This window comes from Balaenoptera acutorostrata, chromosome 8 (genome assembly GCF_949987535.1).
Source record: "Balaenoptera acutorostrata chromosome 8, mBalAcu1.1, whole genome shotgun sequence".
In the NCBI taxonomy this organism is placed as follows: Eukaryota; Metazoa; Chordata; class Mammalia; order Artiodactyla; family Balaenopteridae; genus Balaenoptera; species Balaenoptera acutorostrata.
Window position 1 is genome coordinate 32,939,268 of NC_080071.1, and position 13,542 is coordinate 32,952,809.

At 35.9% G+C, this 13,542-nt stretch overlaps 2 protein-coding genes across 3 annotated transcripts in view; one reads left to right on the plus strand and one right to left on the minus strand.

The window, feature by feature from the left end:
- Nucleotides 1–13,542, minus strand: part of SLC25A12 (solute carrier family 25 member 12) — a 185,385-nt gene that overhangs the window by 137,967 nt on the left and 33,876 nt on the right. The window lies entirely within an intron of this gene.
- HAT1 (histone acetyltransferase 1) overlaps nucleotides 1–13,542 on the plus strand; it is a 48,681-nt gene that overhangs the window by 18,386 nt on the left and 16,753 nt on the right. For both annotated transcript variants that reach the window (XM_007183273.3, XM_007183274.2), the window contains exons 4-7: nucleotides 2,831–2,951; nucleotides 12,234–12,413; nucleotides 12,689–12,810; nucleotides 13,311–13,415. In XM_007183273.3, the coding sequence (XP_007183335.1) occupies nucleotides 2,831–2,951; nucleotides 12,234–12,413; nucleotides 12,689–12,810; nucleotides 13,311–13,415 (528 nt within the window). The remainder of the gene's footprint in view (nucleotides 1–2,830; nucleotides 2,952–12,233; nucleotides 12,414–12,688; nucleotides 12,811–13,310; nucleotides 13,416–13,542) is intronic.

Here is a 13,542-nt window from a genome sequence, read left to right on the forward strand (position 1 = left end):
TAATATTCTGTATATCCTTTATCTACAATCATCAGTTGTTAACATTTAGCTATATTTGCTTTAATCATTCTCTTATATAAATATATTGATAGGTTGTTGTTGAACCATTTGAGAGTAGGTTGCAGATATATCTTCTCTTACTCCTAAATTCTTTAGTATGTATTTCCTAAAAACAAGGACAGTAACCATAGTAGAATTATCAAAACTCAGGAAATTTAACATTGATACAGTACTGTTTTCTAAAATATAATCCACATTTCAAACTTTGCCAGTTGATTCCTAGTAATTCTTTTATAACAATTTTCCCCATCCTGGATCCAATCTAGAATCACGTATTGCATTTAGTTGTCATCTCTCTTTAGTCCCTTTAGTCTGAAACAGTTCCTCAGACTTTGTTTTCCATGGCATTGACATTTTTGTAGAGAATAGGCTAGTTTTATAAACCATTTTGGATTCGTTTGATTGTTTCTTCATGATTAAATTCAGATAATGCATATTTCTGTAGTACCACAACAGAAGTTGTATTATGTCCTTCTCAGTGTGTCATATCAGAAAGTCCATGATGTCAGTTTGTCCCATTTTTGGTTAAGCTAACTTGGGTCATTAAGTTTAGAGGTATCTGTCAGGTTTCCCCACTAAAAGGTTAATGGGCTTTTCTTTGTTATTTATATGTAATCTGTGGGGAGATAGTCTGAGAGTGACAATATCCTGTTTCCCATCAAACTTTCGCTCAGTAGTTTTAAAACTGTTAATGATTCCTGTCAGTATTTTACTATGATTGTAAAATGGCGATTTTCTAACTCTACCACACCTTCAGCAGTTATTAGTTTGCATTCTACTATAAAAAACAGCTTCTCTTCTTCCCCTTATGTATTGTTTATATCAGAATAGACTCAGGGATTCTTTTTTTTAACTTAATGGGTTATAATCTTTTACTGTTATTAATTTGATGCTCAAATTATCCCAGATTCAACAAGTGGCTCTTCTTTCAAACTGGCTTTTGAGTCCTTTTGATATATCGTCATCATTTTGAGGACATGTTACCTTGTGATACAATAAGGTGTTCCACATTCACCTTGTACTTCCTCTGCTAGTTCTGGAGTCGGGCATATTCTCAAGGAACCATGGTTTTTTTTAGTAGGAAAGGGTGTTTAGACATAGTTGACATTTAAAATATTCCCTCTTATTGCTATTTTCTCTATGCATTATTTCAACATTTTGGATATATTTATTTAATGTGTTTTTAACTTGACAAGTGTCTCTTCATGGAACAAGTTTGTTGAGAATTTCTTATTAATACATCAGATTAGGCATTTTATGTGCTTTTAAGTATTAATAACTGAATTTTATTATATATTGATTTGTGCCAAAATTTGAGCCTTTCATATTTTAAACAGGTTTTATTACACCATAAAAATAAGAATGCTTTCTCTTTGTATCTCTGTCTTTAAGGAGCTTTTTATTTTATTCTCTTCCTCTTACTGCTATTTAAAATCTCTTCCTATGGTAATATTTTAGTGAGTAGGATCTAGTTTCACAGGTACCACTTCTTAATGGCATTTTGCACACTCACTTTGCATGTCATTAAAAGTGGTGTGCTTGCATACCCCTCCTCTAAGGTAGGCAGATGACAATCACATAATCGTGATAACTCTGTATCTTGGGACCCATGACATTGATCTTGATCCTAGTGTCATTGCCACTCCTTTCTACTACATATAATTTTCAGAGTCCTAGAATGGACACTGCTCATATTTTGTTTTGGTAGCCTAGACAGAAATCTGGAAATGACACTGCTTCTTTTAAGCACCCTTTCAGTATTCACCTTAAAAAAAAGAACCTCTATCATACAATTCAGCTTCTTAAAGTGTAAAGTTCCATGGGTTTTAACATATTGAGAGTTGCACAATCATCACCACTGCCAATTTTGGAACATTTTCATCACTCTCACCAGAATTCCCATTGTGACCAATTAGCAGTTGTTCCCTCTTTCTCCTACCCTCCCTAGCCCTGGATAGTCACTAATCTATTTACTTTCCCCTACCCTCCCTAGCCCTGGGTAGTCACTAATCTACTTTCTGTCTATATAGATTTACCTATTCTGGATTTTTTTTTTGGCCCAGTGTGCAGGATCTCTGGGTACCAGGGATCAAACCCATGCCCTCTGCATTGGGAGCGTGGATTCTTAATCACTGGACCACCAGGGAAGTCCTAGAAGACTTTTTTTAAGCTGAAAAAGGGAATAGCAAGGCGTAGATGGGTAGCGGGGAGCAAGGTTGGAAAAAAATAGCAGCAGCTCCAGATCTGCTTTCTGAGTTCATAAGTGGGGTGTGATCAGACAGGTACTATCACTCACCACTTTCAGCAGCTCTGGATGTTGGTGATGGATGCAAGTGGTAAGTTGGAAGCACTGGGCTAAGGCTACGTCTTAGCTGCTTGCCTAGCCAGGAATCAGTTTAACATTACTTGTCTCTGATTTGAAATGCCTCCTAGTAGTATCAACAGTAAGAGCAGCAACAGTAGCTGTAGTATACTTGTACAATGTGCCAGTCAATATTATACACAGTTTACATGTATTAACTTGTTCATTTAACCCATAAAACATCCTTGAGGTAGGTGTTATTATTCTCTCATTTTATAAATGAGGAAAGCGGAGGCACAGTTTCATTACAGGATGCTTTGTTTGTGTGTTTGTTTTTAATAAGTATAGTTTAAAATCTTGAAACTACCCATGAAGTTAAACTTGTTTATATGTAGGGTTAATACTTTGTCATGACTTTGTAAAGATTCATTTTCGGGTCTTAGATTACTGCTGTTTTTCCCCTTTTAGTGAAACTGCTTTTGGTTACAAGGGTCTGAAGATCTTGTTATATTATATTGCTGGTAGCCTGTCAACAATGTTCCGTGTTGAATATGCATCTAAAGTTGATGAGAACTTTGACTGTGTAGAGGTAAGAACAGAAATAAATTTATTTTTAACTGTTTTCCAATTGAGTATAAAAACAGTTTATAAGATGTAAAGGTTTGAGAGAGGAGAGAATCTGTTATATAGCAGCTTTAAAACCACATATTTAATATTTAGTTATGGAAATGATTGTCTGCCTGTCATTCCAGTTAACCCTGTGATCATGGTCCTTAGCCTGATCTGTTTCCTGAGTGGACCTTTTCCATAAAAACCTTCACTTGATCAGAGTTGCATTTTATTTACCAACTTTCGTTTTTTATTTTGGACATTAAAAGTACTTATTTTCCCAAAAGTTAAATAAGATGGAGGGAACTAGCTAAATTTTCTGCATTTACTTCATGTACAATTTTCTTATTAAAGTTTCTCTTGCTATATTTCTAATCCCAAATTTCCTAATATATATTCCTTTATGAACATGGATAATTAAGCTGATTACATTATGAAACTATTTGAAGCAAATGAACCAAAAGAGGGTAAAGGCAGAGAGTATGAAGCGTATGCATCTGTGGCAGGCTGAATTATGGCTCCACCAAAGGCAGCGTGACCACAGAGGCCAAGTAATGTGGCCACAAGCCAGAGAACGCTAGTAGCCACCAGGGATTGGAAGAGGCAAGGAACAGATTCTCCTTCAGAGCCTCTGGAGGGAGTGTGGCCCTGATGACACCCTGATTTCAGCTCAGTGATATTGATTTTAGATTTTGCCTCTAGACTGTGAGAGAATACGTTTCTGTTGTTTTAAGCCTCCATGTTTGTGATAATTTAGTACAGCAGCCACAGGAAACTAATACAGATTTTTGTACCAGGAAGTGGGATACTATTGTAACAACTAAAACTGTAGAAATGTCTTTAGAAATGTGTAATAGGTAGAAACTGGAAGAATTTTGAGACACATGATAGAAAAAGCAAATTGCTTTGAACAAACTGTTGGTAGAAATATGGATGTTAAAGGCACCGCTGGTGAGGACTCAGAGCAAAGTTAGGAACGTGGGAGAGAAAACTTTTTTATCGTCTTAGAGAATACATACTATATCATTATAAAAGACAATGTTGATAGAAATAGGAATGCCTTCTAGTACTAGTAACAGTCCAGTAAAAGGTGCCTCTGGTGAGGGCCCAGAAGGAAATGAGGAACATGTTATTGGCAGCTGGGGGAAAGGAGATCTTTGTTGTATAAAGCCTAGCTGAATTGTGTCCTGCATTAATGTGGAAAGGAGAACTTGTAAGCAATGAACTTGGATACTTAGCTGAGGAGTTTTCAAAACAAAGTATTGAAGCTTTGGCCTAGTTTCTTGCTTTTGGTAAAATGTGAGAGGAAAGAGAGAAATTGAGGGAAGAACTGTTAAGCAAAAAAGATCTAGGACTTGATGATTTGGGAGATTCTCAGCCTGTTCTGAAGACACTAAAATTAGAAGATTCATTGTCAGGGAAGTGTGCTGTGGGGAGAAAGCCAAGAGTATGGCTAAGTAATCTTGTTTTGCTGAAGAGATAGGCATGTGACTCACTGTTCTCCTCAGTAATCTCAACAAAGCCAGGAATAGGGATTGGATTCTATGATATGAATTCAGGGAACATCTGTGGAGGACCGTCTTGTCTATTGACATGAACCTTCATGGTATACACAGATTACCCACAAGGTTTTTCGAGAGTGTTATATCAGCAGAAACACGGCCAGTTTGGACTGACAGAATGAGGGAAGGCTAATGGACTTCTAAAATTCTATAGGCAGGAAACAGGCTGATAGCACTATTCAGCTGCAAACATGTGCTACCTTTCAAGAAAAAGGAAGAACAGTTTTGAAGGTGGAGCTTCAGGCTCAGAGGGTGGACCCACAGGCCACAGTATTCCCAGGTCTAATGGAATATGGATTAGATGAGCTGGATTTTGAAATTGTTTGGTACTGGTGACTTATTTCTTCCTACCATTTTCTCCCCTTTTTTTTTTTTTTTAAATATTTGTGGAAAAGACACTTCTTTTTTTGGCTGCCTTGGGTCTTGGTTGCTGCGTGTGGGCCTTCTCTAGTTGAGGTGAGCGCGGGCTACTCTTCATTGCGGTGCATGGGCTTCTTATTGCGGTAGCTTCTCTTGTTGCAGAGCACGGGCTCTAGGCGCGTGGGCTTCAGTATTTGTGGCACGTGGGCTCAGTAGTTGTGGCTCGCGGGCTCTAGAGCACAGGCTCAGTAGTTGTGGCTCATGGGCTTAGTTGCTCCACAGGATGTGGGATCCTCCCGAACCAGGGCTCGAACCCATGTCCCCTCCATTGGCAGGCGGATTCCCAACCACTGCGCCACCAGGGAAGTCCCCATTTTCTCCCTTTCGGAATGACAGTCTGTAACTTTTATCCTATGCTTGTCCTGCCCTTGTGTTTTAGAAGTGATAACTTGTTTTCTAGTTTCACAGGTGGAAAGGAATTTTAATTTTGCTCCATGATGTATCATACCCATGGTCTCACCTATACCTGATTTAGATAACTTAAATGATGAGATTTTGGACTTGAGTTGATCCTGGAAACTTTGGGGGATGTTGGGATGCGGTGAGTGTCTTTGGCATGTTTGGGATGGACGTGAATCTCTGAGAGACCTTCAGAAAATTATGTATTTTATTTTATTTTTTAATAAATTTATTTATTTATTTATTTTTGGCTGCAGTGGGTCTTTATTGCTGTGCACGGGCTTTCTCTAGTTGCGGCAAGCGGGGTCTCCTCTTCATTGCGGTGCACGGGCTTCTCATTGCGGTGGCTTCTCTTGTTGCAGAGCACAGGCTCTAGAGCACAGGCTCAGTAGTTGTGGCGCACGGGCTTAGATGCTCCACGGCATGTGGGATCTTCCCAGATCAGGGCTAGAACCCGTGTCCCCTGCATTGGCAGGCGGATTCTTAAGCACTGCGCCACCAGGGAAGTCCCAAAAAATTATATATTTTAGACTTGTTCTGTTCCTGGGCATTCCTATTTAAAGATATTGAAGCCAACTTTATCAAGGCTTTAACTAACTTTAAATTTCTGACTTAAGCCTTTTGCCAACCTTGTGCCCCACCCTTTTATTGTAAAACCTTCTCTCATTACTTGCATTGGTTGATTTGCCCCCTTTTTATTATTTATTTTTTCTTTTTGGTTTTCTTTTATTGTAAAGGACTTGCCCAAAGTCCCACAACTAGTATCAATAAATGATTCGTATTGTACATGGGAGAGAATCACTTAGTCATAGTATGCATAACATATAGTAATACCCTCTTAAAAGATGTGATTATAGAACTGTTTATGACCTGTTCTAAATGGGCCCAGGCGCTTGTGCTTATTAGTTTTTATTTCTGTTTTTTACAATGTGTATTTATTTTTGCCTGCTCCCATACTTTTATGCTATTAGCTCTCAATTTACTGCTGGTGTGAGGGACTTTCCTCTTGCAAACAGTCCCCTTATAAAAATACCATATTAGTAAACTTAATGGAATTGTAACATGAATCGTATATAGCATAAAGAGGTCTAAAATAGTCTCTTATATCTGTTATTCAACTTCAGTGTCAGAAATACTTTGAGCACTTACTTTTTTTTGTTCCCATTTCCCACTCTGTTTGAGATGACTAAGCTTGTCAGATAAATAATATGTAACTGCACTTAATATTTGTTTTATTCAGTGGTTTGTGTCCCTTGGAAATTTTTGAAAATTTGCAGATATAAAAGTGATTCTGAATAATACTGTAGTTGTGGTGATTTGATACTTGAAAAGATTTAATCTTAGATAAACTAGCATTTAACACAGACTTAGTAAAATGGAGCTAAACTAGCATTTAACACAGACTTAGTAAAATGGAGCTTTTTATAATCAAATATTTCTTATTAGGCTGTTAAATTTTCAAGCCTGGCTAGATACTCTTTAAAAGTGCAGTGGTGGGTTTTTTTTCTTGTGTTGTACAAAATTCACTTTTGTTTGAGGGGTTTGCTGGTTTTGGGTTTTTTGTTTTGTTGTTTTTTTTTAAGTTCCGGCTGGTAGTGCTGAATCGATTTCTTCCAAAGGAACTATTGACTTAGTTATTGATGAATCTTTCAAATATTATGTGCAGTGAAAATAGCTATGTATTTGCATTGACTTCTAATTGTTCCATTCTTGAAAACCAGCTTTCTCCATTTAGAAGTACTGTGTTAGGAGTAAGGAATCAATCTTTTATAATGCCTTTTTGTAGGACTATTTATTTGCTTCATGGTCAAAGATCATTTATTTAAATTACACGTTCAAGCAGAGACCTCTTTTTCCCCTTATAAAAAAAGAATGGGTAGCAGATGTGGGAGGAATGGGCTTGCCTCTTCTCAGTTTGCAGTGAGAATGTTCATTTCACAATGCCTTCTGTGTTCTTGATGCCAGGAACCTAGTGGCAAACAAAGCAAAGTCACTGCTCTCATGAAGCTTACCTTCTTGCCAAGAGGAGCAGTCAGTGAACAAATATTAAATAAACAAATTAATATGTATGAAAATACATTAATGTATGAAGAAACATTTTGCTGGTTTCTGAATGAAGAGGAGACAGCCATGTAATAATCTGAAGGGATCAACGTATGCAGAGGCCCTGAATGAGAACATTGTTGGCATTTTTGTTGTCCAGAAAGATCACTGTTGTTAAGTCGTTGTGGTGATGGAGAGAAAGGTAGGAGATGGTTGAAGGGGGTTGGCAAAACTAGGTCATATGGAGTAAGAGTAGTTGATAGGCGTTGGAGGTTTTAAGTAGCTGGGGGTTATATGATAGGGTTTATATTTATAAAAGATGATTCTGGCTGCTGTGCAGAGAGCACACTGTAGGGGGCAAGAGTGAAAGAAGGGAGACCAGAATGTTGCAGTGTTATAGGCCACACTGCATTTAGTTGTCTGGTTGAGGATGTATCTTTGGAGGTAGAGCCAGTAGCATTTGCTGTTGAATTAAATGTGATTGATGAGGGAAAGAGGAACAAGGAGGATCCCATTGCTTAAGCAGTAGTGGTACTATTCACTGAGATGGGGAACATGGGAGAAGTAGATTTAAGTGGGAAAAGCCCAAGATTTTTGTTTTAGATGTATTGTTTTGAGGTTATTATATAATATATCATAATTGAGTTTTGTAGGCTCTACTATGTAGCATTATTTTTGCATATGAAAAATATACCCTTTTAGGTGGTCAGAAGCCACAGCAAATCTGCTTAGAAGTTATTTGCTTGTTAGAATTTTGCCATTATATTAATCTTTCATCATCCATTCTTTTTCTTTTACATGCTCTCCAGTGGCACCTGAAATTTTTTAGTTGCAATTAAGATGCCTGTAAAACATCTCCACTAGCCATCCTCTTTAAAGACAACATAATTATTTTGAATTTTGGGATACAATAAACTTGATTATTCAGACACTGATGGTTTGTTCATCTTATGGTTGTCCCTGATCTTTGCCTTTATCAATACCTCCTGCCCTCTCTTGAGGTAATTTCATTGCTTTTTAGTGGAAGGGTGTGTAACTAAGATTGTTCAGTCTAACTGCTAACATTTTAGGGAAAGTTTTGTTGGAGAAAGTTGAAATACATGGATAAGGTTTGTATTAACTGAATTTCAGTCATCTATTTTATTCTTGTCTCACATTAATATGGATTGAATTTGAGAGTAGATGAGAGCAGATTTTTAAAATTTTCTGGATTCCTTAGGGCTTTTTTAATAGAAAAATCCTGTGTACTTATAAAAATTTAATCTTGAGGAAGTGAAAAAATAACTCTTTGGTAGACTAATAATATTTCAGTATATTCCACTATATTCTTTTTTTGATAAGGGTGTCAGCATTCTTAATGAGTAATTTTTTTATGAAGTATCATAAAAAGCTTTAAAATTATGTATTTAGATTTTTATCTTGTAACTTTGTTGTGAGTTTAGGTTGCAAAACATTAATGCAGTATAAATTAACATAATGTGACCTTTGTTTTTCCAGTAGTTGAAATATTCACGCTTTTTCTCTACTTCTCTAACAATACGGAAATTTCTACAGCTTAAATATTGTCAGAGAATGTAAGGTTGAGCACATTATTTAGATATGGAGTGTCTTTGCTTGTTTTTGTAGCATATCTTGAGCAAATTATGTAGATATGGAGTTTTTTTGCTTGTTTTATAGCATATTCTTAGAATTATAGTTAATGTTAAGTCTTCACCACTTTAGCCAAGTAAAGGATAGCATGTACTACTATTTAACATGCCTCTAAAATTGCTATTTCAAAACTAAAGCACCATAGACAAATTTAGACAAATGCTGCTGTTTAAGATAAGACACTAAAGAGGTAATTGGTTTTCGAATGTGATAAGTACACGTGTACAAGTGTAAACATATTTGTATTATAGCAGACTACCAGTTAGTCTCAGGTACATTGCTTTATACAGTGATGAAGAATAGTAAAAATTGCTTCATGGAAACATGTGTAACAAAGTACAGAACATTGGAAATTGAGATGACCATAGTCAGAAAGTATACAATCTAAACTATTTCATCTTGAGTCACCTAAGAGAAGACCTGAATAGAAGAGTTACTTTTATGCTTTCCTTATTAAAAAGATATTGCCAAGGGTTAGGAAAACATTTGTAAGGCATATCCTTATTAAATATATCAGGTTGTATTCTAGATTCTTGATCTAGTCAGCTTAATTTCTTATCCTTTCTAGAACTGTATTTTTAAATAATTTTAATTAAAGTTTAGAATATTCTTGAAGATAGGGAATTTTTCAGGGATCTTCAGAAACAGAATCTAAACTTTTAGCCACTAGCATTGGAACTAAAAGGTTTCAGTTAATCTTTAATTCTAAATTCAATTGAAAATGAGTATATGGGGGTTTTCTCTAGTGGTAATTTATTGTCTGGCCAGTAATCCAATATGAAAAATGAATATTTAACTGAACTAAAATATATTTATTCTTTTAGAAAAGAGTACAGATCTGTAAGACATGACAGTTATAGGATTTTTTTTTCTTAAAGCAGAATCCATTTAATAGAGAAATGCAGACATTTTTCCTTTAGTGGTGCAAAGTCCTGAATTCTGGGTTTGAAGAGCTGTTTGGTTTTATGTTATGTATTTTATGTAATACATATACATTTTCTCTAATGTATTATATGTAACAGAGTCCTTGTTTTTAAACTTGGCCTTTTATTCCCCTGTAAAAGTTCTTAATATGTAAACTTGCCCAGAGCAAAATATTTATTTGAAGATATTTATTACAATAAATAGGTATCCTTTGAAGGCTGAAAGTTAAACACTAACTCTCTTTCAACTGTGTTGAGCTCTAATCTTTGGCTGCTTTATCTTCTATCTGAACTGCTACTTGAAACTTAGAGTTTCTGAGAAATCTTTGAAGTACATTTGGTGCCTGATATGTGAAGTTATTTGATCATGCTTTGCAATGCCTTGTTGAGAAGACAGGACATAGGGAAAGTTTTTAAAAGTTAAAATTATATACACTGTACATGCCTTGAAGTGTTTTCTTTTGAAATTGATAGATTGTAAACCTCTTCATTTAAAAGTAGTGTTTCTTGACTTTTTAAAACTTGAATTAATACTACTTTACCCATCGCTACTTTGGATTTTAATTGCCACACAACAGACCTATTAAACCTATCCCTTATTATTACACTTTCCTCTTGTAATTATTGAAATTGTACAAATTCTGTAAAATATGCTTAAGATGGTCTCTTCACATTAGATAGCAGTATCAAGGAAAAATAATTTATCAAATAGTACTTTAAAAATAAGCAGAAGTGGTCCTGTCAAATGCAGTTTATTTGATCTTGAGGGTGAATGGATTGTAAGGACTGGTGCACATATTAGAAATAAGCTGTTGGGCAAAATGTCAAAGAGCTATATTTTTAAATAATAGCTTTTTTTTTATAGCTATAAACAAGTTATATATAAATGTTGGTAGTACCAGAGCATTGAAAATAAAACTTGTTTGTGATAAATTCCATCCTTCGTTCTCTATCCTAAAATGTAACTGAATGATAATAAAGTGCTATTCATCTGCAGGTGCATTGCTTCTGCTTAGTTAAAAGATGGTTGAAAGGACAGGAATTAGTAGCATGTTGTATTAGCCTTTTGTAGTGTATTTTGTCCTAAGCATCTTAATTTCCCTGTTTTGAATGCTAAGTAGCAAGGGTCTTGGTTTAGAACTAATACCCATCATGCATGTAAACGGTATGAAAGAGCTGCTTAGTAAGTTAACACAAAGTGTTCTTGTGTCAGTCCTTGTGGAAATAGATACAATACAAACATTACAGCTGAACTCACGGCAAACTCCATTAAGTAAAAACCTGGCCTCATTGTTCAGGAAAAAGTTTGAATAGAATGCAAGCTCATTTTGTTGAATGTAATGTCAGGCTTTTAGGGACTGTATTGAGGGATAAGGTTTTGTTAAGTTGAGACCAATTCATTAAGTTTTATTGCCTGGTGAGAAGCAGTAATACTTTATTGTAAGACTTCATCAAATATTCATGGTTAAAGAGAAGTAGTAAATGTATTCAATCAAGTGGTCTTTTGGGGTTTTGAAAAGGATTATGAAGTCTGCTCAGCTGATAGTTTAACATTCATTGAGGTTATTTAACAAGGATAATTTTAATCTCTGAGTTTAATTTTGTTGTCCAGGCTTCCCTCTTTTTACTGTCACAAATCCAGCTCTATAAAAATTGTGTCACATTATAGGATGAGTGGATAATATATCCATTCATATAATTTATGTATTTCCTAAGTGGGTATATTTTTTAAGTTATCTTAATTTTGAGTTTCGTGTATGAGGGAGTTATGACCTACTTGCTCATTGTGAGGTTGCCATTTGCTTGGTCAGACTCTAGCCTCACCTCACTACTGCTGGTGATCCTTTCATGTCTTGGATAATATACTCTCCTTGACACATGTAACATAATAAGCAGCCGTGTAAAATAATAAGCAGCCTTTTGTTTTGGCCAGTTCAAATTGTCTTGAAGGGACATGGTCAGCATTTTCTACATGATGTTAGGAATTTCTATAGGATTGCCCTCATTCTTGTAGTTGATTTCAGGCTACCCACCTCCTCTTTTTTATTTCTGTGTTATACTTGTGTTCATCTGACATTTTTGTGGCAGCATCTCGTACACATGAAACTCATCCTTTCCCAGTTTGCTGTGTGTTTGCATCTTTAGTTTAACAGTGAATTGAAGTTTTGTGATTTTTATGGGTTTTGTCCATTTCAGAAAAACTAAGCATATTCAACTAAGTCAAATTTATTAATTTTTTTGTGTCCTTTAATCTCCATTCCTTAGGCAGATGATGTTGAGGGCAAAATTAGACAAATCATTCCACCTGGATTTTGCACAAACACGAATGATTTTCTTTCGTTGCTGGAAAAAGAAGTTGATTTCAAGCCATTTGGAACCTTACTTCATACATACTCTGTTCTCAGTCCAACAGGAGGAGAAAACTTTACCTTTCAGATTTATAAGGTAAAGATAAATCTAAATATTCCCTGGGTGAAAGTACCTCATTTGCCCAAAACCTGTATCCTGTTTTGATGTGTTTTTTTTCAGTGATTTATTCTAACTTCAGGAAACAAGTCTTTGTCAGCATTAAAAACAAAGATCTGTTTTGTATGTGTGTCTGTGTATACATCTTAATCTGAGACTTCTAAACACTTTCCCACAGAATAGTTTTGTGTTCTACAGACTTTCACTTACCTCTGTGATGAGTTTCACCTGACTTTTCCTGGCTTTTTCCCTAGGCTGACATGACATGTAGAGGCTTTCGAGAATATCATGAAAGGCTTCAGACCTTTTTGATGTGGTTTATTGAAACTGCTAGCTTTATTGACGTGGATGATGAAAGATGGCACTACTTTCTAGTGTAAGTACAGTTCTAAAGCAACAGTAGACCTTATTACCTCCACAAAGCCAGCATTTTAATTGTGGCGGCCCAATTATTAGGACAGTATAATGATATTTTTCCCAGGAAAGAAAAACTATTGTTTATGAGGCTTGAGTTTTCCTTCATTATGCTTTGGGAGACCTTGAGAATAGAGTTGAATAAAATGCTGTTGTCCGTTAGGGCCCTGAATGTAGGCTTAAACAGTAAAACGAGCTTTGCCTGTGTTTTCTTTTACTTGCCACCTATTCATCTTTATAATAGGCAAGTGCACTGAAGTGATGTAAAGAGGTCTGATTTATCCAAGTTGCTGCACACCAATTAAGTGAATTGTATATTCAGAACATAGCAGGTGTACCCATTGGGCCCTCACAGAGTAGCTTGCTGACACTGAAAATTCAGTCAGAGAATGGAAAAGAAAATGGACACTGCATGGGAGCGCGACTGTAATTGACCTGCTTGGCTTTCTGTTTTATCTGCAGATTTGAGAAGTATAATAAGGACGGAGCTACACTCTTTGCGACCGTAGGCTACATGACAGTCTATAATTACTATGTGTACCCAGACAAAACCCGGCCACGTGTAAGGTAATTGGCAGTATAACACGTGCCTTGTCTTTTATTTCAGAAGAAGGAACTGCTGAAGTTTCCAATACTTGTTATAATAGTGTTGATTTGTTTTTAAAAAATCACCATTATTCATTGGCTGTGTACT